The sequence below is a fragment of the Canis aureus genome, chromosome 36, assembly GCF_053574225.1.
Source record: "Canis aureus isolate CA01 chromosome 36, VMU_Caureus_v.1.0, whole genome shotgun sequence".
Classification (NCBI taxonomy): Eukaryota; Metazoa; Chordata; class Mammalia; order Carnivora; family Canidae; genus Canis; species Canis aureus.
Window position 1 is genome coordinate 25,253,621 of NC_135646.1, and position 26,631 is coordinate 25,280,251.

General features: G+C 38.3%; 1 protein-coding gene and 2 long non-coding RNA genes across 7 annotated transcripts in view; 1 reads left to right on the forward strand and 2 right to left on the reverse strand.

Moving 5' to 3' along the window:
• The window catches only part of DNAH7 (dynein axonemal heavy chain 7), a 233,335-nt gene that overhangs the window by 44,529 nt on the left and 162,175 nt on the right, over positions 1–26,631 (forward strand). For all 4 annotated transcript variants that reach the window (XR_013372697.1, XR_013372696.1, XM_077884754.1 and 1 more), the window contains exons 13-20: positions 3,981–4,253; positions 5,009–5,136; positions 6,245–6,323; positions 10,147–10,371; positions 12,520–12,666; positions 14,689–15,374; positions 17,540–17,726; positions 26,153–26,346. Coding sequence is in view for 2 of the 4 variants with exons in the window: in XM_077884754.1 (XP_077740880.1) it covers positions 3,981–4,253; positions 5,009–5,136; positions 6,245–6,323; positions 10,147–10,371; positions 12,520–12,666; positions 14,689–15,374; positions 17,540–17,726; positions 26,153–26,346 (1,919 nt within the window). In the remaining 2 variants the exon portion in view is untranslated. The remainder of the gene's footprint in view (positions 1–3,980; positions 4,254–5,008; positions 5,137–6,244; positions 6,324–10,146; positions 10,372–12,519; positions 12,667–14,688; positions 15,375–17,539; positions 17,727–26,152; positions 26,347–26,631) is intronic.
• LOC144305702 (uncharacterized) lies at positions 8,440–15,097 on the reverse strand. Its single transcript, XR_013372715.1, has 2 exons — positions 14,782–15,097; positions 8,440–11,480 (listed from the first exon to the last, which is right to left on the reverse strand). It is a non-coding gene; the product is annotated as an uncharacterized LOC144305702 (long non-coding RNA).
• The window catches only part of LOC144305698 (uncharacterized), a 136,406-nt gene continuing 127,150 nt past the window's right edge, over positions 17,376–26,631 (reverse strand). For both annotated transcript variants that reach the window (XR_013372703.1, XR_013372702.1), the window contains 2 exons: positions 18,030–18,116; positions 17,376–17,682 (listed from right to left, as the gene is read on the reverse strand). This is a non-coding gene — a long non-coding RNA (uncharacterized LOC144305698). The remainder of the gene's footprint in view (positions 17,683–18,029; positions 18,117–26,631) is intronic.

The window sequence follows — 26,631 nt, forward strand, 5'->3', positions numbered from 1 at the left end:
TGAATAGGAAAGCATCCAGGAAACTAGTGTGTAGTTTTAGGTGGTAGTAAAGTTACCCCCATGTACTAGAATCTAACTAGAGAAGTGGACTATCATTATGGATACCCTTAAGCTCTTCTGACCACTGCCCTTCCCTGTTCCCACACTCCTCTCCTACCTTGTGGCAAAAGAATCACTATCTCGAATTTGGTAGTTATTAAGCTGAAATTTCAAGATAGACTTACAACCTGTGTGCATATCCCTCAACAATTACCATTTATTCTTTCCAGGACTTTGTGTGGAGTCATCTTATAATCACTGACCTGTTTTTTTTTTTTTTTTTTTTTAGATTTTATTTATTTATTTATTTATGAGAGAGAGAGAGAGAGAGAGAGAGAGAGAGAGAGGCAGAGACACAGGCAGAGGGAGAAGCAGGCTCCATGCAGGGAGCCCAATGCGGAACTCGATCTCAGGTCCCCAGGATCACGTCCTGGGCCCAAGGCGGGCACTAAACCGCTGAGCCACCCAGGGATCCCCTGCTTGTTTGTTTGTTTGTTTTACTCAACATTGTGATGGTGAAATGATCCATTGTGAGGATATTATCCTCATCATAGAGCTTCTAATTTTTTTAAGATTTTTATTTTCTAGGAATTCCTTTAAGTTCTTTGTCAAATCGCACAGGTCGCTTTTGATAGTCTCTTGTATTTAGTCATATATTTGTTACTCTTTTACTTCTCTATAAAAGGTGCTTTGCTGATATGACCCTTGCCCATGGTGGCTTATTTCTGTGGGTGTTTTTTCTTTATTATTCTGGGCTTATACATGTAAGTACCTCACGCAGGGAGGTCCTTAAGGCCTTAATTTAAGTGGGTTCCTCCAGAACTTGCATATTCTCCTGATGGTTGCTCTGGAGGCCTCTCCAGACTGAAGGACTATTTTTAAATGAAATTCTCGCAGCGGATTTTGTAGGCCACACTGGCAATGTACTAGTTTACCCAAATCTGCATGAGAACACGCTGCAGGTCACAAATTCTTCAGGTGACCATGTTTTTTCCTCTGCACTGAAAGACAAGGTCAAAACAGGATATTTTCCTTGCCTTTCCTCCCTCATTCAGAGGTTCCCTCGCCCGTCAGCATTCTGAAATTGTGTGTCACCTTCCCGTGTTCTTGGCTTTCTGTGGGGTGCAGAAATTATGACTCCTCCTTCCTCAGGGTTGAGGCTTTGTTTCCTGACCATCATCCCCACCCCATCCCCACGCACCCCTGCACAGAGGCCCGTCTTGCTAGAGACTCATTTGAGCAAAACTTAGGCCACCAGGGATCAGCAGTCTCTGGGCAGCTGCTCACTTGGGCACAGGATTACCTCTCAGTTTATGTTCTCTCACGTTGGTCCCTAGACTTGCTCTATTATTTTGCTTCCTTACTGTGTATTATACAAGTTGTGTTTGGCATTTTATCCCCCCAGCACACTTACAGGTTTTGAACTAGATAGCTATTTTCAGGTTATCTGTTCCTCATGTTGCCACAGATAGAAGTCTCTCGAGAAATACAGTTTACTTTGTCCTCCGTTTAACTTCAGTTCTATTTGTTCTATTAGTTCTATTGCATCTTTCTCCAGGGATACCCTGCCTTTTTTTTTTTTTTTTTTTTCAGGAATGATCTGAAGGAGCTTACCCAACAGACAAATATAACACGTTAGTGAGAATCACAGGGTGTGCTCAAAGTAGAGGAAAGGATTACCGTCATTTGAATGAATACAGTTGCTTTGATTTAATGGTTATAAAATACGGCTCTGAGTCTCCTGGTTTCTAAGGAATAAGACAAGTTTTAATTGGAATTAAACAGTTAATTTAGACTGCTCAGGTATTCTTCCTGCTGTGAGATTCTGAGAGAAAGAGATCTTACACGGGGCCTTCTACACAGGGTAATAGTTCTGAAACCCTATGGGTCAGCATCACCTGGTGAGATTTTAAAAATACAAATCCACCACCACCACCTCTTGCTCCTAGAGATGCGGATTCACGGTGGTAGTTGGTTCTCAGAGACAGGTTGCCAGAATCATCTAGGGACATTTTGCTAGTTATCAGTTAGGTTTGGAAACAAGTGATATAGAAGACACTTCGAGTAAGATGATTGAACGTGATTTCGATGACCTTTGACAGCAACTGCAGAAGCGTATTTCGTAGAGCTGTTCTTATCACAGTCTTTGATAGAAACAGAAAGTGAAATTAAAATCCACTTTTTTTTTCCCCATGATAGGTAAGTGCAAGGGGCTAAGATGCTGTGAGTGCAGGCATATCACCATCTATCTTATGATCTCTTTTGATAGACCTTGGAACACTTGGCACTGTCTCATACAAAATATTCCCCTTAACTCCTGATAGAAACTGATTAGAATTCATATCACAAGTATACATGCTAATATAGTTCTGATGTACTGGTATCCAGTTATGTTTAGAAAGAGAGACCTATAGGCTATGGACATCAGACAGGCTGTTAATATGTTTAAGAAACATTGCATAATGAATATTAATGACCTTTGCATTTGATCCAATAATTACATTGCATACAGTACATAATATAGATTGCTTTATCCCAAAGTTGTTGTGTTGTGTTTTGTTTTCTGGAATAGATGGCACCAAGCACCTACGGAGCTCAGGGCTGAGTGGTGGTGGTGGGATTCACTAAAGTTCTCAAGAAGCATCTAGTTCTAAGCAATATGAGCATCTTAGGCAAATACACCCTGGAGACCTGAATAAACTACCCAGATCTCTAAGGAATCTTTTTTTTTTCTCTAAGGAATCTTTTGATATTATCTAGTAAATGCTGTAGAATATCCACTACGGATCATAATTTTTGTTTGTCACAGTGAAAAATCCCTTCTGAATGGGGGGGGTAGAGCATCTACATTTTTAAGTGTAACTTGATTCAAGATAATCAACCATGTAGACACATGTACTTGCCCTTTTTTTTAAAGATTTTTTTTAAAGATTTATTTATTTATTTATGATAGACATAGAGAGAGAGAAGCAGAGACACAGGCAGAGTGAGAAGCAGGCTCCATGCAGGGAGCCCAACGTGGGACTCGATCCTGGGACTCCAGGATCACGCCCTGGGCCAAAGGCAGGCGCCAAACCGCTGAGCCACCCAGGGATCCCCTGTACTCGCCCTTTTATTTGAGAAGAGGAGACAAGCTGTTGAGATGTGTTTGCTTATTTAAAATTGTTGTCTGATCCATTATTCTAATGGTGGTAGCAGAATGCACATTTTGTAACTAGGAATTTTAGTCTACTCTAGTCGCTGTTCACAGAATCAAAGATCAAAGGTCAACAAATGAGTGACTTAACAGTCTTTCTTTGTTCTAAGACAGATTACTCCTCAAGGTGAAAAAGTACTGTGATCAAAGAATATGATGATATGACACTGAGCTGGTTGACTTTTTAAAAACAAAATGCAATGCAAGGACTACCTTATAAAGCATATACAATTGCACAAAGAAAATGTGGATTTTGGGTGTTTTCATATTCTTTTATTTTGTCTATATTTTCAAGTGGCAGTTCTTTGATCCCTACAGAAAAACAAAACTAGGTAGCCTTGAAGGAAAACAAAAAAAGTTATATGAGACTCAGATATTCAATACACTGCTATGATTAAACTGAATATCTTTCTATAGAGGTTATAAAATCAAAAAGGTCTTGTGAGTAAAAAAAAAAAAAAACAACCTTTTCTCTCACACTTAACTCTGGGAAATGAACAAAGGGTGGTGGAAAGGGAGGCGGGCGGGGGGTTGGGGTGACTGGGTTACGGGCATTGAGGGGGGCACTTGATGGGTTGAGCACTGGGTGTTATGCTATTTGCTGGCAAATCGAACTCCAATAAAAAAATAAAAATGAATAAAATTTAAAAACCTCTATATATGGTAAGATCGGCATTTTTACAAAGATAAAGGATACGACTACCTTTATTTTTGGAAATGAATGTTATTTTTCTCCTTTGTTTAGGAAAGTAAGTCTAAGCCAGCAACCTTGAAACCAGTAATTCTGAATGAAATCATCGAAGCCCACAAAGACAAGGTGAAGGAAGTGGTAATAAGAGAGAGTGAGGAACCTACCAAACACCTCAGACTCTATGACAAGTATAACTTTCTGATCACCAGAAAAGCTGAGCAAGAAGTCGATGCTTTCCTCGAAGAAAATCATACTTATGAGAGAATAATTCAAGAAATTCGCAAGTACCAAAAACTAATAGAGGAGATACAGTACACATCTAGAAAGGTAAATGATCTGTTTTTGTACAACTGTTCTTTGTAACTAATGATCTTTTTTTCCCAGTTTTATTAGGATGTGTTCTTGGACCATACAGTGAAAGACTCAGACCGTTACTATCAACAGGGAAAGTATTTCTTGCCTCTCCACGGGCCAAGTGTTGGGGTAGTAAGCCCTGGATAAGTGGAAGGAGACAAAACAGGGTTCTTGTCCTCATAGGACTGAAAGTCTAGTACTTCAAGCCTAACTTTTAGCTACTTTATATAATTTGATCCCTCAAAAATTCCAAGAACTTAATTTTTTCTTTTGCTTTAGTGTTTAAAAATCCTTTGGAAAATACAGTAATTACACCAAAATGTGATTACTTCTGTTCAGCAAGAGGCTGGTAATTTAAGATTTTCATTTGTCCTTTTTTATAATTTCCAAAATTTCCACCTTGAACACACATTACTGTTTTGTACAGAGAATATGTAACATTTAAATCCCCCACTGTCTATTTAGCAATAACTCAATTCTCCAAAGTTCTTATATCCGTTGTTGTCCTGAAATAGAATTGGCTTCCAAGATAACAAACTCTTGAAGATTTACCCAGAAGATAGCTGCAGAATATGAGTGTTTAGAAAATCCTGCCTGAATCATATTAAAAAAAAAACAACAACAGAAAATCTGAATCTTGTTAGATCACACACACCTTGTGAGAAAGGCAAAATTGTGGGAATCTTTTATTTTCATGTTTATTAAACTTTTAATACTTAACATTGCAGACTGTTCGTTTAGGAATGTTTGAGATGCACTGTGAGGAATTAATCAGAGCTTTGGTGAAGCGAGCAGAAATTATTTGTGGAAAACTTATAGCTAAAATGTTCAGGGATCACCAGGAAGTAAATACAAGGTATTTATGTGATACTATTTTTTTTTTCAGGGGGATGTTAGAATCAGTTGTCCTTCAAATAAAGTTATGGATTAGAATGGTGTCATCAGTGACCCTCCTACTTGGCTTCGTTATGCTATGATTATTATTAGGTTTTCACCACAACTGTGCCTACCCAACTGCCTGAAATAAGGCGGTATTAAAATGTGCTTGCAGTTTTGTTTGCACAAATCAGATGAGCGTTTTCTAAGATCACTAAGATTTTAAGTTTGTATAATCCAGTACACAAAGCGGATTTTTCCCAATAATTGTCCTCAGTCCTAACCGACCCTCAAGTTTGGAACTTCACTCAGTGTAATTACTCTTTAAGGCCGTGATAACATGTTATCTTAACTAAAAACTTATTTGTTGACCAACCTGGAGATTTTTAGGAAAACTGGCTCATGTTAAGTAAACTCGTGGAAAGGTAGAAAGCAGGATACCCATCTATTTAGACAAGAAATAGAACTTGTCTTAGAACAACTGGTGTTCCTGTTGCTCCGGGAACCTCTTTTTCTGGCATCGGTTACATGGAAAATCCCCCCACATAATCAGAAATTTTGTAATGGTTATGGTATTACAGGAAAACATAGATCATTCAAAAAAATATTCAGGATGCATAAAAGCCGAAAGGAAGCTTATATTAGGCACAACAGTAAGTGCTTATACTCCAAATATGAATATAATTGCTGAAGGAAGTTACACTCTTAAGGGGGAAATAGACCTACAAACCAGTACCACTTTTTGGGTGCTATCTCAACTAAATCTCTGATAGAGCCCCTAAAATTGTAGGTTGGAAGTGATTGTTTATGGCCCTGGCTTTTATATAGGATTAGGAACTTCTTGAGAGTCGTTATTATATCTTCTCCATTTCTCTCTCACTTAACATCATGGTTGGGAATGTAATAAATGATCATTAAATGTATATTGAATGAATGAGCATGGACACAAATTGGCTTTTTAATTCTTTAGACGTCACGTAGGTAAGATCATCTTTATTTTTCACATGGCGGCACATTTAAATAGTACACAGGAATGTATTTAGGTATAAAGTTTAATTATGTAAGACTGATTTTGTCTGGTGTTTCAGATTATGTGATGAATTTGAGAAGATAGCTGAAAAAGCTCTTAGCACTCCTCCAAATACAGCGGAACTAATGGAAATGAAGGTATTATTTATAAACTCTTAGAAGTCCTATGTGTATAAGTTAATTGTCTCCCCAGCTGTTATTAGTTAATTATCAACATGATAATACAATAACAAATCACTCCAAAAGTTTAAAGAGCCTTAAAATAATATTTTGTCATTCTTAGCTCATGAATCTGCAGTTTGGTGGTTCAGGCTGGGTGTTCCCGGCCGGTTCTGGTCACAGTTGGATCACTCACTCAGTTGGGTCTCGCTAGCTCTCAGCTGGGTTGACTAGTGTGCGATTTTTGGCATTTTGACTCGACTTCACTCATCTCTTAAACTCCAGCAGCCTCACTGGGCATGTTCTCCTGGCACGGTAGAAACGCAAAAGCAAGCCCAGTTGTACAGATGCTTTTCAAGTGTCTCTGTGCATCACAGTGGTCAACATCTCATTGGCCAAAACAAGTCCCATGGCCAGAGCATGAGAAGACACCACAGGTATGGATAGGAGGAGGTGAAACATGGATACTGGAAGAGCTGTTAGCATAACCATCTACCAATATTCTGAGAACATCATTAGTACTTCTTGCCATGTTCAAAGGCATTAACCAGGACTGTCTTGGGTAACCTGAGCTAGGAGGTCATCCTTAACTTTTTTAATCAAATATTTAATCTTTAATAATTTGTTTCCTATAGGCTGTTTTTGTGACATGTTAAAATTTTCTGTGGTAGTTTGCCAAAATGTTTTGAGCCTAGGATTTATGGTATTAAAATAACAGGTAAGTCTCACTTCAATCATTTTTCATGTTTCTTCTGTACTTGAAGTCCGCCTAATGGTGGGTAAAACAACTAGCTAATCACCATTTTATTTTATTCCTTCTTCATTCTCATAACAACAAGCTTTTACGACACTTTCTTTTTCCAGCCAGCGTTCTCAAGACCTAAAATGAAATGTTTTCCTCTTAGATTTTAAAATATTTAAGCCAACTCCGCAAAACATGTAAAATCATTCAAAACTTTGTATAGGCAAGAAGTTACAAAAGAAGTTCAAATGCTTATGCACATTCTTTAAATTACTCTTTAAAGAAAACTTTTTTAAAGTTATTAGAACCAACTTCTACATATCAGCCTTTAACTAAAAGAATTCTATTTTCTTTAAAGTTTTTGTACTTGGATTAGGGTTGTTAGCATGTGAATTTGTATGTGTGTGTTTATGTGTGTGTATTTGAAGTTTTTTTTAATTTTTATTTATTTATGATAGTCACACAGGGAGAGAGAGAGGCAGAGACACAGGCAGAGGGAGAAGCAGGCTCCATGCAGGGAGCCCGAACTTGGACTCGATCCTGGGTCTCCAGGATCGCGCCCTGGGCCAAAGGCAGGCGCCAAACCGCTGCACCACCCAGGGATCCCTGTGTGTGTGTTTGATACACACATCTGTACATAATCTCTTTTAGAAGATTTTTATATTTTACATCAGTTTTCGTAGGATGTCAAGTGATGCTTTGATCATGGATGATTATAAAATAACTGGAATTCCATAACTGTGTATTCCTTTGGAAAAATGAATATCAATATTGTTTATTTACCCTCCTAGCCATCACTGGAAATATTTACAAATTTGGAGTTATTTAATGTGAATTTCTGTTCATAAAAACAGAATTAGCAAATAGGATTCATTAACTGTTATTTAATATTTCTGTATCTTAGAGAAGTTTAGTCGCACAAGGGCAAAATAACTTCTGTATTCAGTACCGAAATCGGGAAATAAAAATCCTGTTGTTTGACTATACAGAAATCTAATTAACCAAATTACAAAAATATATTTTCAGTTAGACATTTTGTTACTTGTGGAAACCACCAAGGTTCCCATCTTACTTGTTTGGATTTGGAACATAAAATGTAGCCTTCCTAGAATGATATATTAATGACAGACTTTTAGACAATGTTGCTCCTTTAATTACAAAAGTAAAATTTTAAGCAATATGGAATTGTACAAAGTAAAGAGCAGGAGTCTATCTTTTTCCATAATTTCTCTCTTTTGAGTAATGATTTTTTTTAAGTTTAATGTTAATTCTCTTTCCAAACATGTTTACAGTGTTAAGCATAAATAACACTAGAGAGAGAGAGATGAAGAGAGAAAACCAGAGAAATGAAGATTAAATAGACTTTTAAAAGCATTAAAAAAAAAGCAACATTTACTTCCTGGACAGGGAGGGTAGGGTATACAATAGGGAAGGTGAACATATAGGTAGTTACATGTCATTGCCAGTCTTCTCATTTTTCAATAGGGAAGCAGATTTCCTTCAACATTTATATTAAGATATGTGAATTAACATGTATCAAAAGAGCTTTGAAAAAAATTAAAAATTAAAAAAAGAGCCTTGAGAGAGCTATTTGTGCATATGTACACGTGCATGTACGCGTGTGCTCATGCACACACATACGCGTGCACACACCTGTGCATTCACCACTACCCCTCACAGATTTGTGTTTACAAAAACAAAATCATTACCCTGCGGCAAGTTACTGTATTCACTGAACAGTAATATCTTCTTTGTATCTCTCCCAGGTAACAAGGAATCTTAGCTTTTTCCCAAGATCAGTAACTAATTAATATGATTTATTAAGTCATCCGTCATTTCGCTCTTGATTTTATTTTATTATTATTATTTTTTCCGCTCTTGATTTTAAGTGCATCTTTTCAATGCTGAATTCCCACAAGTACACAGATATAGTTCTGACCTCTCTTCTCCCTTCTCTATTCCTGGGACAGAACAAGAACTACTTAAATTACTACATCTAGGGGTACCTGGTGGGGGGGGCGCTCAGGGGTTGAGTGTCTGCCTTTGGCTCAGGTCCTGGGATCCAGTCCCGTGTCGGGCTCCCTGCATGGAACCTGCTTCTCCCTCTGCCTGTGTCTCTGCCTCTCTCTCTTTCTCTGTGTCTCTCATGAGTAAATAAATACCATCTTATAAAAATAAATAAGTCTATATTATGTGTTCATATTTCGCTAGTGTCTATCATTTTTTTCATGATTATCTTTACTACTCTTAAGTATTTACCATTTCAGAGACTTTCAGAATTATGATGAATTCTGTTTTTTAAAATGCCGTGGCAATTTTGATAGAAATTGCACTGGTTTTATAGACTTATTGGAGGCAAACTTACATCTTGAGAATATTACATCTTATCATATATTTATACTTTTATCCAGAACTTTTAAAATGTCCCTCAATAAAGCATTATAGTTTTCCTCATACAGATGTAGCACATTTCTTGTTAAATTTTGCCTATAGCTAGCTATGTTTTAGTTTTCATAGTTACGGAGAGTGTTGTAGTCCTGGTGTCTGCTGCATGTTTGCAATTTTTTTTTTTTTGCATGTTTGCAATTTAACATTTGTTACGGAGGTGATGAGACTAATGCTTGTCCCCGCCCCCTCCCCCCGCCCCCAACTAGACCAGAAAGCCTATGGGGGCAAAGCTCTGGTCGGTTGGTTGTCGCACTGAATTGCCAGCCCCTGGCACAGTGTCAGGCACTAGCAGGTGTCCCAAAGTGCTGCTGTCAAAGAATAGATGATATCACCCTGCCTCGTTTCTCCCAGAAATCCATTGCATTCTTCTCTGGTTTCCTGGGGCTCCTAATGTGTTCAGTATTTTCTATTTTTCCCCGCTGCTGTTGTGTAGAGGTGCGTGGGACTGATGACAAGTGAGCTGTGTTGGCAGTCTCCTATGTTGAACCAAGAGCCTTCACTTCTAACAAGTCTGTACAAATTCATGCATCTTTATGCCAAGTGTCTCCACAGCCTATGTTTTGACTTGAGCTGTCCCTTGAAATGCCATTTGCAATCTTTGTCTTCCCGCAGGCTTATATTCAGAAAGTAGAGACAACTGAGATGGTTGAACTGGGCCAGAGATTGGTGGATTCTAAAAACTGCCTCGCCTTCCTCATTGAGTGTACAAACTTCTCTCCAGGAGACATCAGGTTAAATAATAATGTGTTCCAGTGGTTTGGAAGAATGGACGAAATTTTTGATGAGCACAGGAAAATCATTAAAGAGAAAACGGAACAATATCAAGAAGGCCTTAAGGTTGCCATCATAGATATTTTAAGTTATTTTCGTTGTCTGGAAATGTTTAAGTTTCGACTTCTTACAACAGCTCCTCTGTTTCACAGGTCAGGTATTTAAGCTTTCTTATGCCATCAGTCTTGGTGGAAGATGGTAGCCATACTGGACCATGCAGCTTCATTGCTTGACTTTTCAACGGTGAAAAATTCTAATACATTAACTACAAATGACCATTACTAAAAATAGCGTTTATTTTATACAGTTTATACTACTCTTTTGAGTTATTTTTATTGGTTGACCTCAAAGCTCTCTGGGCCAACTCACCTAGGGATTGTGCCCAGAGTCCTCACTCTAACATTCAGTAACTCTCATCTTTTCTGGTGTCCAACATATAAGATGGTTTGTGATTTTTTTTCCCCCTCATCTGCTTGTTCAGCTTCATCTCCTATCTCCTCCTTTTCTTGTTCTGGACTTTACAACAACCCTGAGCAACTTTTAGATCCCTGCCCTCCTTCCACCTCTCCTCTCTTATACGTTCTGTCCATTTGCTGGCAAGCGCACCCCTGGCCTGCACACGTGCTTGTCTCTCTTGTGGACTCAGTTGACTTTCTCAGAATTCTTCTCATCAGACCTGAGTTCTGCTTCTCCTCACCTCCCCTACATTTTGAACACGTCTCCACTGGATTAATTACCTGATCACTATGTTCTCATTGTCAAGGGCATCTCGCCAGTAGACGGTCAGTGCTTTGATGGCAAACCTGTTTCCTTTATTCCTCTTCTCCATTTATACCCATGGGCTAGTGTGGTGCCTGACACGCAGGAATAGTGTGAGCCCCTCCATAGCTATTGTCCGAATAAATGATTTCATGGTTTCAGTTTCACATTACAGAGGAAGGAGCTGAGGTTCCCAAAGTGAAGAGACTTATGCCGGGTCAGCCAAGAGACGTCCTTTGATAGCAAGCCCAACCTCTTCCTATCACATTACAGCAAACACAATTCATTGGCAGAACATGCTGTTGGGAGAATAATTCATAGGCTTAACCAAAAACCTTTATTTTAAACTGTAGTCTGTATTTCTGTTGAGAATTTAGGCCATTTCAGAATTTTTTTTTTCCAGAATTTTTTTAAACCTGTAGAAAACATCATGAATAGTAAATGTTAGACATGGAAGTCATGAAGGATTCTTCGAAAACTGTTAGGTGGCTCGGAGTTATCTGTGCTTTGCTATAAGTAAACACTATTCTCCAAACTACTATTGATGAATTTTGTCCTCTCATTTTTCTTCCCCCACTGGGCCAGAGCAATAAAATTTCCATGAACTAAAGAAGACAGAAATCAGCCTAGATAATCCATAAAATATAAAATCTATTTTTGAATAACCCAGATTTGACTTTTGAATATTTTATTAAGAGCTGATTTTTTTTAGAGCCATTTAATTTGGAGTGCCTTACCAATGATAATTTTGTAATGAGCTTTTTTCATTAAAAAAAAAAAAACCCACACACCTGTTTTATATTAGAAGGCTGGAGTTTTTTAGATTTTAAAATCCAGATTTATTCGCCTTGCACATTTCATGTGAAGAGAGCCAATAGGACAAGAAAAATGACCTTGGAGTGTTTTGTTTTAGCAATTGAAAATTGATAAGATATTGAATATCAGAACACAAAGTCTGTTTTTTTTTTTTTTTTTTTTTTTTTTTAGTTATTTGTAAAAATGCCACAGATCTCACTATATAGCCTTTAAAAAACTGGAGCTTTCTTTTAGCCCCATACTTGATTATTATGAATTTTTAAAAAATCTTATAAATCATTTGTTAGCACACATTCTTTAGCATACTAAAGAATAATACCATTGTTTAGCCCATTCTTATTTTATTGGTTAGACTTTCTTACATTGGTAGGACAAGTTTAACTTTATCTAATTTCGGAATTATAGGAATCTTAATTCATTAATTTTAAATCCCACCTCTTAAAAAATCCTGCATATTTTAGATCCTCATCATCTTCCAAATGAGTCTCCTCTTTATATCTTGCCAGTGACAAAACAGAATAATAATTCTGATAATCCTTACAAATATTTAAACTTTTCACGATGCCTAGGGGTTTTATCTTTAAAATATTGTAACAAAAACAAATAAAATATTGTAACAACAAATATTGTTTGTACTAGTTACGGTGTGAACGGTTTGTGGAGGAATTGGAGAGTTATGCTAAGCAGTCAGAAGAATTTTACTCCTTTGGAGACCTTCAGGATGTACAGCGATACCTGAAAAAGGCTCAAACTCTGAATGCAAAGTTGGACTTAGCAGCAGACAAGGTATAGTTTTTAAAATTTTTAAGAGGAAAAAAAATAAAATTTTTAAGAGGATGAATTAGTTCAAAAGAAAGCATTGGGTTCGTATTGTATATTCACCTTTTATAAATAGATTCAAATGAAAGTTTAGCTACCTTTCCAGAATAAGTGGCACAAATATCATACACCTAAAACTAATATAGTATGTTAACTATACAGGAATTAAAATTTTTTTTAATAAGAAGTAAGTGGCAAAAATAGATCTTATACACATACTAAGGAGAAGCAGCATTGCTGTTTTCTTCTGGTAGTTCTATCAGGGCCATTCATCTTTTATTTGAAAGATCTAGTGATATCTCCACCTGCTTATTTTTTATTTTGCATCATTTAATCATTTACATCATTTGCTAGCACTTGCTTACTCATTAGTTTGCCCATCTTCATAGAAGCCTCTTTAGATTTGGTGGCTGGGTTTTTAAATTAGGCCCATTACCTTCTCCCACCGAGCCAGTTTGTTCCCAATATTGGTATGTCAGAACTTGGCTTTCTCTTTAGAAGAAGCTGGAAGTGGAAAAGCCATACCTTTTGCCAAATAAGATGTTTGAGATTTTTAATTGCATTTTTTAAATAAAAAGGGGAAATATGAAAACAGACCATATTATGACGCTTTCTCATTTTTCTTACATTGAAAGATGTTAGTATCTTATCAGTTCAGGTAATTAAATAGTTTATAATAGTCACAAATATGTGAACACATGTTAAGAAAAGAGAAGCTGTAGGCTTTAAAATTATGTGGCTACTGAAATTTTGGGTAATCTGCATGATTTATATGCCTAACACACTTTTCAATTCTATAGATTTCTCCTCTAAGTCACCTACCTCCTCATATACTTCTACTACTAAAGAGGAAATTAATGAGTTCTTTGCCTCTTCTTTTTCTTTTTCTTTTTTTTTAAGATTTTATTTATTTGAGAAAGAGAGAAAGTGAGCATGAGCAGTGGGAAGGGGTAGAGGGAGAAGCAGACTCCCCTCTGGGCAGGGAGCCCAGAAGCAGGAAGCCCGAGGCTGGGCTTGATCCCAGGACCCTGAGATCATGACCTGATCTGAAGTCAGTGCTTGACTGAGTCACCCAGGCTCCCCTTCTTTGCTTCTTTTTTATCCCGTACATCTTCAAGATCCAGCTCTGGTTGCAACTTCTCTACATAAGCATCTATTCACCATGGTATCTTGCCTCTGAGTGGTAGCATTTTTTGTATACACGATGCGTGTGTATTAGAGTTACTACTCTGAGACATCCCCTTTATTGCCTATATTATTGTTGAGCAATTGCAATTTAACTTTCTACATATGCATGTCTTATCTCCTTAGCTGAAATACCACCTCCTTAGTGTTGGTGTTTTGCAATATAATACTTTTTTCTGTTTTCCACAGTACCTGATACAATGCTGTGTGTATTAAAAGTACTTAAGTTCTTGTTAATTACTGATGCCATAAGCTTAATATATCTGGATGGACAAAGATGTCTTTATACATATCATTACTATTTTAACTGACGTAACCAGATACTGTTCTCTGGAAAATGTAACAAAAATAAATAGGAAACATAGATTGCCGTTCAGTATTTCTCGATTGTGGCCTAATTTCGGTAAAACTTTGGGGCTTACTGAGGGCCTGGGGGAGGGGTCACATTTGATAAAAAAATTTTTTTTGATCTTTATTTTTTAATTTTTAATTTATTTTTTTGTTGGTGTTCAATTTGCCAACATACAGAATAACACCCAGTGCTCATCCCATCAAGTGAGCCCCCGCAGTGCCCATCACCCCAGTGACCCCCACCCCCCGCCCACCTCCTTTTCTACCACCCCTAGTTCGTTTCCCAGAGTTAGGAGTCTCTCATGTTCTGTCTCCCTTTCTGATATTTCCCACTCATTTTTTTCTCCTTTCCCCTTGATTCCCTTTCACTATTTTTGATAAAAATATTTTTTAAAAATTAAGTTTGAATATCATTCACTTGCAGAATAACATATCTTATACCCATCGTTCCAGATTGAGCAATTTAATGCTGAAGAAGAGGCATTTGGTTGGCTTCCATCAATATATCCTCAACGTAAAAAAATCCAAGACAGTTTGAACCCTTACCTTCGCCTCTATGAAACTGCTGTTGAATTTAGCAACAAATACCGAGCGTGGACTGAAGGGCCGTATCATAAGGTGAACCCAGACCAGGTAGAAACAGATGTTGGAAATTACTGGAGAGGACTATATAAGCTGGAGAAGACCTTCCACGATTCTCCAAATGCATTGGCAATGACAAAAAAAGTCAGAGCAAAGGTGGAGGATTTCAAGCAGCACATTCCTCTCATTCAAGTGATTTGTAATCCTGGCTTGCGCCCCCGGCACTGGGAGGCCATGTCCAGCATTGTCGGCTACCCGCTGCAGCCAACAGATGACTCCACTGTCTTCTCTTTTTTAGACATGGATTTGGAACCGTACTTATATAGGTTTGAGGGTATTAGCGAAGCAGCAAGCAAAGAACATTCTCTTGAAAAGGCCATGGACAAGATGACTAATGAGTGGGATGCTATGGAATTTGTCATTCTTCCTTATAGAGAAAGTGGGACATTTATTTTGTCATCAGTTGATGAAATTCAGATGCTGTTGGATGATCACATTATTAAAACACAAACTATGCGAGGATCTCCCTTCATCAAACCTTACGAAAAACAAATAAGGTAAAGTGATATTTATGGGACCGTGTGTATGCCATGTTTACCAAAATTGTCACTTGTATATAATATACAGTTCTTTTTGGAAATTGATTCTGCACTTCATACTTAATATTTTAAATAGTTGATCGTAAAGAGTGATAACCTTCTTTGCATCTGGAAAAGTGTCCATTTCTTTGCTATCATCTATGGTCCTAATGAAAGTGGTGGACAAACAGCCTCCAGATATTCATTTTTATTGCCTGCAATCTGATCTTATATATTTGACTCAAAAATAATTTCACATCTCTGCACATAGTTCATACAACATATTATCTATGAAACTGAAGATAATGTCATTTTCCAAATATACTAATGAGATTGTTGTAGATGATCCTTGAAAGTCTATTATGATTCTCACTTCTATGCCTGAAGGATGCCTAGGTAGGCACAGAAGTATGAATATTATGACTCGAGTCTGGAGTTTCAGGCATCTGGACACAGATGATTAAATTAAATCCTTATCCTGTTATTTTTTAAAAATGTTTGTAATTTGTATTAAGCGGTTTATATTTTACCTTAAAAAGAGTGTAAATCCAAATCAGGCTACCATCTTCAGTGTGAGTTTATATGACAAGGGAAAGCTAACTGCTTGGCAGTGTGCACCCCCTGCTATTGATGTCATCCTAAACTTGAGTGTGCCCTGCATGGGCCCGGGCACTCAGGTTGCTCGGCCTTGCTTGCTTCAATATGCTTATCAAGAGGAAATTTTTTTTAAAACTACTCTGGAAGCAGTATAACCAGATTCTAGTTTTAAGGACTGCACATGAGATCATTAGCCAGCGGGAAATTGTCTGTCTCCGTCAAGGATTAGATGGAGAAAGCGGGAAGAAGGGAAGGCAGAGGCATTCATCTCTTCTTGTGAAAAGAAGAGATGTTAAATCTGATAAATGTTAAAGAGATTTTAGAAAAACATTTGAAAATGCCTGGTGACTTTGAGAACTTCTATTGACAGAACTTGATTTTAATAGTCTAAAATTACAGATCACTAATTATAAATGATGAAAAACATCTATTAATCTACACGTAAAGCTATCCCACCTCTAAGACCTGTTGCCATTGACTGATCATCCTTTTTGATGGCTGTGTTATCTCTTGCAGCTTTCTGGGGTCAGATCTGGATCTATCATTCATTAGCTGGGTGAACCTAAACCTGGTACTTACCTTTATCCGCCTTAGTCTCCCCATTGGTAACCAGATATACTGGACCTTAGAATATGGTGAGGAAGGAGCAAATACGTACAGAGATCTTAAAATTGTGCCTATAAAATTGTTAGTTAATAGAGTAATTATATATATTCTTGAAGAAATCTTGTCATTATCTGTGTTCTCCATATTTAGATATGAACTGATTGCTGTTGTAGATTTAAAAAATGCTTGCTGGGATGCCTGGAAAAAAGTGCTTTCTGAGACTGGGTGGCTCAGCGGTTGAGTGTCTGCCTTTGGCTCAGGGGGTGACCCAGGGTCCCAGGATCGAGTTCCACATCCTGTAAGGAGCCTGCTTCTCCCTCTGCCTGTGTCTCTGCCTCTCTCTCTCTCTGTCTCTCGTGAATAAATAAATAAAATATTTAAGAAAATAAAAATAAATAAAAAGTGCTTCCTTCTAATAAATAACATACTATCATATTTTAGTTTATGTAGATTTTCTTTAAAACCCAGAAATATTGTATTCTGGAAATAAAGCCTTTATGGGCCCAATTTTTTTTTTTTTTTTAAAAGAAGAATGTTAAAGGAAGTGAGTCTTGGATGTAACTACCTTTCCTAAGAAGTTCAGATTGCCCTTCATTGAGGACATCATTACTGTCTCCAAAATCTCATTTCTCAGTTTGTATCTTCTAGCCATGGAATTGATTTGCGGAAAGGTTCGTTGCTATGGCATATACAGAAACCTGCCCATTTGTAGATGCGTATATCTGAACGTGTATATCTGTATAAACATAAATATTGGTGCTATGATTTTAAAGCAGATTTTGAAGAACAAATTTAGTGATTTATTGTTAAATGAAGGTAAAGAAGTGGAAATAGGAATAGGAGCACTGCATACAAGATTGACAGTCAAAGAGCATCGTTTTGAGTTCTGTCATCTGAAACATTGCTTGATTTGCTGTCGAACCACTGTGTTTTGTTCTCAGAGAATGGGAGAGCAAGCTCCTGCTGCTTCAAGAAATTCTGGATGAATGGCTCAAAGTCCAAGCCACATGGTTATATCTGGAGCCCATTTTCAGTTCTCCAGACATTATGTCTCAAATGCCTGAGGAAGGAAGACGATTTACAGCTGTGGATAAAACATGGAGAGATATAATGAAAAGTGTTGTACAAGTAAGTGAAAATCTCCGAGGATGTAATTATTTGGTTGAAGTGACATGATTTTTGTTTTCAAAACACTCCAAATAAGTCATTTTCTTTTCCTCCTCCACCTACGTCCCCCTTTAATATATTACTTTAGGATCTAGGAGCAGGAAATATCGAAACTGACTAGATATTTTGTCCTGACTGCTTCTTGAGGTCCAAAGTAATTTGCATTATTTAATGACATGTGGTTCTATTAGTGGTTTCTACTGGATGCTCTGGCAGGAAGACCCTGTGAGCAGCGCTCCATGTCCCCATTTCTTCTGTGCCCACCTGGTTATGGGCTGCGCCACCACTGAAACGCGCTATTGTGGAAACATGCCAGCATGCTGCTCAATCAATAAGTTTCTCTTTAGGCATCTAAAAAAGAATGAGTTGCAAAGATAAAATTAAAGAGACCAATACATACAAACAAAATGCAATCAATCAATCAAAACACAAATACTGAACTTAAAATTTAAGGATGGAATTTGGTGACCACACTAGTGACACTGAAAAAGATGTGAATTTTTTGTTCAATTCAAAAGACATTTACTGCCTGCAAAGCATGGTCTGTATGTTACTGGGAAGGTAACATTAAATAGAAGAAGTATTAGTTACTAAATTATATTCATTAAGTGAATGTAAATTTCTCCATTCATGTTTTTGATCAAATATAATACTGTAAGATAGGGTGAGTATTATCTTAAAATTTTCCTACCCTAACATAGGAATATGCATATTTTTATTATTTGAACTTTGAAAGCTGTGACTATAATCCTAAACACAGATAATACTGGATCAACACCAACCGTATGATTTGCTAGGAAAAATGTTCCGAAATATAGACATAGATTTAATAAGTTTACTTTGTTTTATGTAATACTTGAAACCTATTTCTGTATAAACCAAACTTTTGCAAAATTAATCACACTGGAATTCTATAAGAGACTGTTGATGGGTCACTTTGCAATACATTTAATCATCTCTAATTTGTTTTAAACATTCAGCCATTCATTTATTGTTTCTTTACAAAAGGGCAAAATCCTTACAACATGTATACATTTTCACTTGGAAAAGGATGAAATAGATTTTTCTTGGTTGCCCCAAACAAAAAATAGATGTTTGTATTTTCCTAGTTAAGATCATTTTTAAAATAAAAAATGTTTTTTTTGTATTTGATCAAAATACTCTTCAAAACCCCATATTGCTAAGGAAATTTTATAGACATTTTAGTACCTAGAAAAAGGGCAGCTATGCTGGCGCTAGTTAAATTAAGGAGGCAGATCTTCAATTCTACCAAACTGCTGAATTAAAAAAACACACAAGGGCACCTGGGTGGCACACCGAGTTAAGCATCTGACTGTTGGTTGCAGCTCAGCTCATGATCTCAGGGTTGTGGGATCGAGCCCCGAGTCAGGTTCTGTGCTCAGCATGGATGCTGCTTAAGGATTCTCTGCCCTTCTCTCCCCATTCTAAAATAAATAAATCTTAAAAACAAACAAGTACACTTGAAAACTAATGAAACACTGTATATTTAAAAAAAAAGGGGGGGGGGCGGGGAACAGACAAAACAAAAAACATTACTTATTCTTATTCCTAAATAAGCAGTTTCTTTTGGGTGATGCTTCCTCTACTTTTGCTGTAAGACCTGATCGTCTTCCTGAACCGGCTTTACATTTTCTTTTTCTCAATATATTAGTATTCAGGATAGCTTTTGTCCATATTCTCCAAAGCTTTGACAATAAACCTAAGTCCGTATTTTCTCGGGAAGGCTAATGAGGTGACCTGTGTAGTAGAGACATCACTGGATTGTTTGATACAAAAAGCCATCACTTTCCATCTGAGGGATTTCTTTTTTTTTTTTTTTTTTTTAAAGACATTCATTCAGTGTCGTGATCAGACTATTACATTTAGCAATCAACAGCGTGGATGCAAAAAAACCCCTACATTAAAACCCTTTGTTGGGCTGCTTTACACTTTCCACAGAACGGAAGCTAAAATAACCTGTTGTACAATTACTCACAAATACAGTCCTCGAGTTCTTTGCCCATACACATGAGAATTGTCTAAACTGTGTCTTCACAGTTTGTAGCAGGTGGGCCCCGCCACCACTTGCTTGGCTGGGATCACAAATCTGTTGTAGCCTGTAGCTTCCCTGTCACCTCTCCTCTCCTGTTAAGCTTTGTTTCCTGGCAGTAATTAAAACCTTCCGCCCCTGCCATGGCCACTGCTGCTGCTGGAACCGTAGCCACCTTGACCTCGTGGTTTGGTGAAGTATTGGCCTCCACCACCAACAGGGCCAGAGCCTCTGTCTCCAGAATGTCCTCCTTCCATGGGTCCAAAATTTGAAGACTGATTGTTGTAATTGCCAAAATCATAATAGCTTCCTCCCCACCCCCAAGTGGCTTCCATCATCACTAAATCCCTTCTAGCCATCCCCACTGCCACTGTATCCACCACCACCTTGACTGCCACCGAAGCCACCTCGACCACTGAAGTTACCCCCATGACCAAAGTTGTCATCTCCACCGAAACCACCTCCACGACCACCACCAGAGTTTCCAGAACCACTTCGACCTCTTAGGCTGGACGAAGCACTAGCCATCTCTAGCTTAGATAAGGCTTTCCTTCCTTCACAGTTGTGACCATTCACAGCATGGGATTTTTGAATGACAGTCTTGCCTACAGGGTCAGGGTCATCAAAGGTCACAAAAGCAAAGCCTCTCTTTTTGCCACCACTTCCATCAAGTCATGATCTCAATCACTTCAATCTTCCCATATTGTTCAAAATAATCTCATAGATGATGTTCTTCAGTGTCTTCTTTAATGCCACCAACAAAAATCTTTTACAGTTAAGCAGGCACCAGGGCTTTGAGAATCTTCTCTTGAGACAGGCCTCTCTGATTCCACAACTCTCCCATCCGCCTTTTGTGGCCTTACATCCGTGGTTGCATCCACCTCCTCCAGGGTGGCCTACCTGATGAACCCCAAGCCTCCGGAGCGCTTGGTGTTTGGATCTCTCATTAGCACAGTCCGTAAGCGGTCCCCATCAGCTGTTTCAAAGCTCAAACCTTCAATGAAGAGCTTCTGCAGCTGTTCAGGCTCTTTGGGAGACTCTGACTTAGACGTGACCGTGGTGGGAGGGGAGACTTCAATGACGCTTACTTGGAGGCGTCCAGGGGCAGAAAGCCATCTGAGGGATTTCTAATAAAGCTGCTTTTAGAACCGGATAGGAAAAGAGACTCAGAGGTGAAATATAAAATGTAAAGGATAATTTCATGTTTTGAAACCTGCTACCAAAGACCCTTTCTCGCTAGGACCTTGACCTTTCAGTCTAATTCCAGAATTTTTCAATCACTATTAAGATAGTTTTGCCTGTGAAGGCTTAGCTGTACCTGTCTCATGTTCTACCCAGAGCTCTTGTCCTTTGCACAGAGTAGGTAAAGCTGAGTTTGAAATGTTGGGGAGATATGGGGACTGCCCTCTCACACTACTTCTCTCCCTCCTGGGCTTATTGCCTGGTGCTGGGACAAAGACAAGGAAGGAAAGGGGGTGGGGTGGGGAGATAGGGAGAGGGAGGGAGAAAGAAAGAGGGCAAGAATGAGAGGATTTACTAATATAACTAGTCCAGCCAAACTGGCTGTCCTTTTGCTTAGTGGTCATAAGATAGCCTTTTGTTGGTGGTGTCCGGGCTCTATACCCTTATTGTTGGTCATCACAACTGGTCTAGCTTTTTGGTCAGTCGTGGACTGGTAAAGTCCACAAATTGACTCGTAGGGACAGGCGAAACTCCTGATGAGCTCTCTGGTAAGAGAGTCTATCCTGAGCATCTCTCCCTGTTTTGATCATCCTCTATGAGATTGGGCTTCATCTTCAACCTGACCTTCCAGTGGTGGCTACCGCCACATTTCTGCCCTAGGCTGCAGCAGTATTTCAGAAGTCTGTAGCCCTTAGTCTCATCCAGGGCTTGCAGAACAGGGAGGATCCATCTTCTGTACCTCTTAGTAGCTTTGGGCACATGGTCTTTGCCCTTCCTTCACCTGGTCATTCCACCCTACCATCTTCTCCCTACCATCTTCTCCCACAGTTCTTTTTCCTGCTCTGGTAGCACTAGAACAGGTCATCACCCCTGGTGCTGGAGCAGACTTCCAGTTGGGGTAGATGTTAGCCTCCTCTCTTTGAAGACAATGAAAACATTTCCAGGGGTTCTCTTCGGCCCTGTCCTTAAGATTCAGGGGGTGGAAACCAGTTAACTGCCTACCATTCGGAGGTGAAGGAAGTGGGTAATCTGTCTTCATGTACACTGCACTCACTCCCCAACCTGACTTTTGACCCTTACAAGTCTTCATTTGTTTTCCATACCAGCAGAAAAATGCACTCTTGAACTTCTCCCCAAAACTTTTCCTCTAGTAGTCTAACCACATCTTAGTACACGTCAATACCATCTCCCTGGTTGCTCGGGCAAAACACTTAGGAGTCACTTTTTTTCTTTCTTTGTCTTGACCAGTAAATATGATCACTTGGCACTACGCATCTCACTTCTTTCTAGTGAGCTGGAAAGCTAAAAACCATCTCTCAGACTCCCTACCATCTAGTTTTTGGCAATGAATTAGATTTAGACGACTGTAAACACGCACTTGGGATTTGGAAAGCATAAGTGAAACAGCAGCCATCTTCTTGTCATTTCAGCTATTTCTGCTGTCAGGCAAGATCATGAGCATATGACTTTTTTTTTTTTTTTTTTTTTTTCCCAGCAGGACTTCAATATCTGGTCATCAGCTTCATAGGTATTTAGAGACAGCGACGATGGTGGCTTTCTGAGCCCTAGAATCACACCTACCATGGTGCGGTTGAGTGCAGTAGAGTCAGTGGTGGTATTCTTTTGTCCTGATTGGGGCAGAGATAGAAACCCTCCTGGAAGGTCAGTTCCACAGTGTTTTAGGAGTCGCTCCTATAAGCTCAGCTCGGAGCATGCTCCCTTAGGCCTTCTGATGACTTTGTAATCATTTAATTCCCTATGTTAAGTGTCTTTTTTGCTTAATGTACCTAGAAGCATTCTGCACAGAACTCTGAATAAATGTACAAACACCTCAAAGATGGAACTAGAGTTGTTGATATGACCCAGTTGGGTTTTAGGATGGTGAAAATCTAGTTACCATTTGAAGACGGGATACTGGCGGTACCTGGCATGCAGTACAAAAATCACTTAAATTATGCTCTTGGTCTCCTGGAATGGAGAGTCTATTTTACAGGCAGTTCTTTAGTGGACCAGGTGGCTGCTGGATTAAGTCAGTACTATAGGAATTTGAGATAAAAGGGATAGAAGGCGGGCTGAATTCTTTTAAAAGCACTGGAGAAATTAAAGGATGATATGGCTTAATTCAGAATTTACAACTACTCAAGACATGGTCAGAGGACTAAGGAGCTTCTGTGGCCGCCCTTAAAGAGCCTCTTATTACAGCTAGAAGTTTGACATAGCCAAGAATGAGCGATGGAGCCTGATTCAGTGGGTTGGCAAATTACAAAGTAATTTAAATGAGAGCCTTGCCGGATCTGTTATGTGAAAGGTAAATTACTTAGTGGGCCAGAGTAGGATGGTGAGAACTGGGAAATGGGGACTTTGGGGTGGATTTGATCGACTGTAGGTCATCTGACTCTCCTGCTGAGCTTCCCTTGCCTGAAGCCTCCGCAGAAACCTGGAAAATATGCAAGACAAGGTGTCCCAAGGTCTCTTCTGTGAGTCCGCGTTTTCTTTCTTAACGCTTAAAAGGTTTCATGAGTATCTGCCGAATTTCCCGTTATCCAGGGATTTCTGATGAGGTAGTTTATTATGCTTTTGGAAGTTCACGGAACTGGCATGAGCTTAATATCATTAAGCATATGAAAACATACTTTCTGTGAGGCTTCCTGGAGGCAGGAATTAGAATGCTTTCTCTATATACCCAAATTCAAGTTTCAGGCCCCTGATATCACAGGCATTTGGTTTAAAAATGTAAATCAACCAGTAGATTGTTACTTTGAGCTGCTGAGAGTAGAGATACTTGTGAAGCCAAAGAAGACACATAAAATTTGTAGAATTATTCCTTTAACCAAGAAAAAAAATATGACAGCTAGAAATTCCTTTTCTTCCCCTCCAGGAGACAGAAAGTAATTAAAGTGTCAAGGGAGTCACACTAAGTTTCAAATTTCTGGTAGCTTCCTATTAGAACATATTATTATTATGTCCTGAGAACAGAGCTACCAAGTTCCATCCTGGTGGGCCATGGAGGACTGTGTCTCCTTGAGTTGCTCTGTCGGCCGGCAGGCTCCCCTCGCCCTGCGTGGGCTCATGGGCAGCACCTAATGATGGAGTGAACGCCTGCTGCAGAGCAAGGCTATGGCAAGACTTAAGGCACTTGAGGCCAGTTTTATTTTACAATGATCAATAGCCTCCCCGAAGGGTGACAGATTATAACTGTTCATTTTAACTCTGTGAAACTGGAGTGGAGTAACCTCCTCATTCCTTCCATCTGTCCACCCCGCCCCCTCCCCCCGTAGTGTCTTTCTGTCCATCCATCCATCCATCTCTTTCATAGACAGTCGTGGAGGACAAAATGAAGGGTAGTTTCAGGTATAGGTGCTTCCTGCACTTATACCATCTGAGTTGCTTCAAGTATTTCATCTAGTTTGGTCCTCAGAACGCCTTTGGAAGAGGACTCTTATTCCCCTTTTAAAGATAAGAAAACATTGATACATATACCACATCTTCTTTATCCATTCATCTTTCTGAAATAAGTCAATTGGAGAAGGACAAACATTATATGGTCTCATTCATTTGGGGAATATAAAAAAATAGTGAAAGGGAATAAAGGGGAAAGGAAAAAAATGAGTGGGATATATCAGAAAGGGAGACAGAACATGAGAGACTCCTGACTCTGGGAAACGAACAAGGGGTGGTGGAAGGGGAGGTGGGCGGAGGGTGGCGGTGACTGGGTTACGGGCACTGAGGGGGGCACTTGACGGAATGAGCACTGGGTGTTATTCTGTATGTTGGCAAATTGAACACCAATAAAAAATAAATTAAAAAAAATAAAGATAAGAAAACAGAGACTCCGGGTAAGTAAATGACCCGAGGTCATACAGGTTAGAAGCAGCGTTGAGTCTTAGGAACCAGGTCTGCACTTTCCTTTATCTGATGCAGTCTTTGTTATGTTCACCTTACCACAGGGAGAAAGTGAAGGAACTTTATTTTCCAGTCATGAGATGATTACTTTTACATATTTTTTTTCCCTTAAGTCAACATACAAAGGTACATACATTATGGCCTTTGTTCATTGAGGGATGGCACATTTGGCTCAGTCGTAGAGCGAATCTGGCTAAGTAGGTTTGACCTCAAGAATCCAATACAAAACTTTTCTTGAATGTGAAGAGGTATTTCTTTTGTAATTGTAGTATTTAGGGAAAGAGATATGAACTGTTGTTTTAAATAGCTGAATTTTTCTTTAGCTTTCAAACCTCAGATCCAAAATAGGAATATTGCAATAAATTCTTGGGCTGAGAAGAAAATAAATATTGTTAGTTTGTGAAAGGAGTTTTTCACACTTACTAGCAACTATTCAGCTTGTTTTTGGTTTTTGGTTTTTTCCAACAAGAAAAGGCAAACATTACCAGAAGGTGGCACTCTGAGAACATCATTTTGGTTTTTGGATTTAGGAGTCCAAGAGTACTCCTCTTTCCTTTCTTTATTGGATGAATTGCACATTTAAATTATGATTTGGGTCTTTGTCATGCTTCTTTTTACATGTGTTTTTAAAAATGTGTATTTAAACATAGAACTGTTAGGAAATAAAATATCGTTTTAAAATTGTCTCTTTGAAGGTAACAATGATATGTTACATATTTCCATGTGAACCTGTTTTATTGAGAAAACAGGTATTAATGATGATTATCTTATTCGATTAAATTGCTGGGTTTCCAAGTTACATTGTTAAAATTCAAAACAATGCAGAAAAGTGCATCTTTCCCTTTCAGCCACATTCCGAGTATACTAGCAAAAGCATTTTAGAGAGTCCTGCAGAAATAATAAAACTGCTCTATAGAACAATTTACAGCTGACACTTTTGGTTGATCTCTTAGCCATGGCTGAGTAAGAGAAGTAAGCTAAATTAGTTAGTCTTGAAATTCCTTGTTTAATTTTTTTTAACAACATTCCCTTAATATCTATACATTTAAAAAAATCTATACATTTTCTGTTACTCATATTAATAAATATACTAGCATGTACTCACTGTTTGGTCTGGTGATTAATACCTCCAATGTGTTTTAGCAGCTTTTTCTTAGTAAAGACCTTTTCTTAGTTTGTCATTGATGTCAACGGTGAACACTAAATTTGGAATTGATATTTTTGAGTTGGGTGTTTTTTTTTTTATTTTTAGGATAAACATGTTCTACAAGTTGTAACTATTGAGAGGATGCTGGAAAGGCTGAAAAAATCAAATGAACTTTTGGAACTCATTCTTAAGGGACTTAATGAATATTTGGAAAAGAAACGTCTCTTCTTCCCCAGATTCTTTTTCTTGTCTAATGATGAACTTCTTGAGATACTATCTGAGACTAAAGATCCCACTAGGTAAGTTGCTTACATATATAACACGTGGCTAAATTTATCTGCTTAAATTTAATTTTTAAAATAAGGTAGAATGTGGATGGATATATTGATATTCAAGAATATCCTAAATATTATCAATAACCAATGTAATAAAAACATACTTAATATCACTGAAGGATATTTTCCCAAATGTGATGCATCTTGGGGAGGATTTCATATTTTGTTGGTTTTCTCTTACATATTTTTCAGAACACATCACTCTTACAGTGGCTTGCATTGACCCACGCAGGTGGTCTCCCATCATCC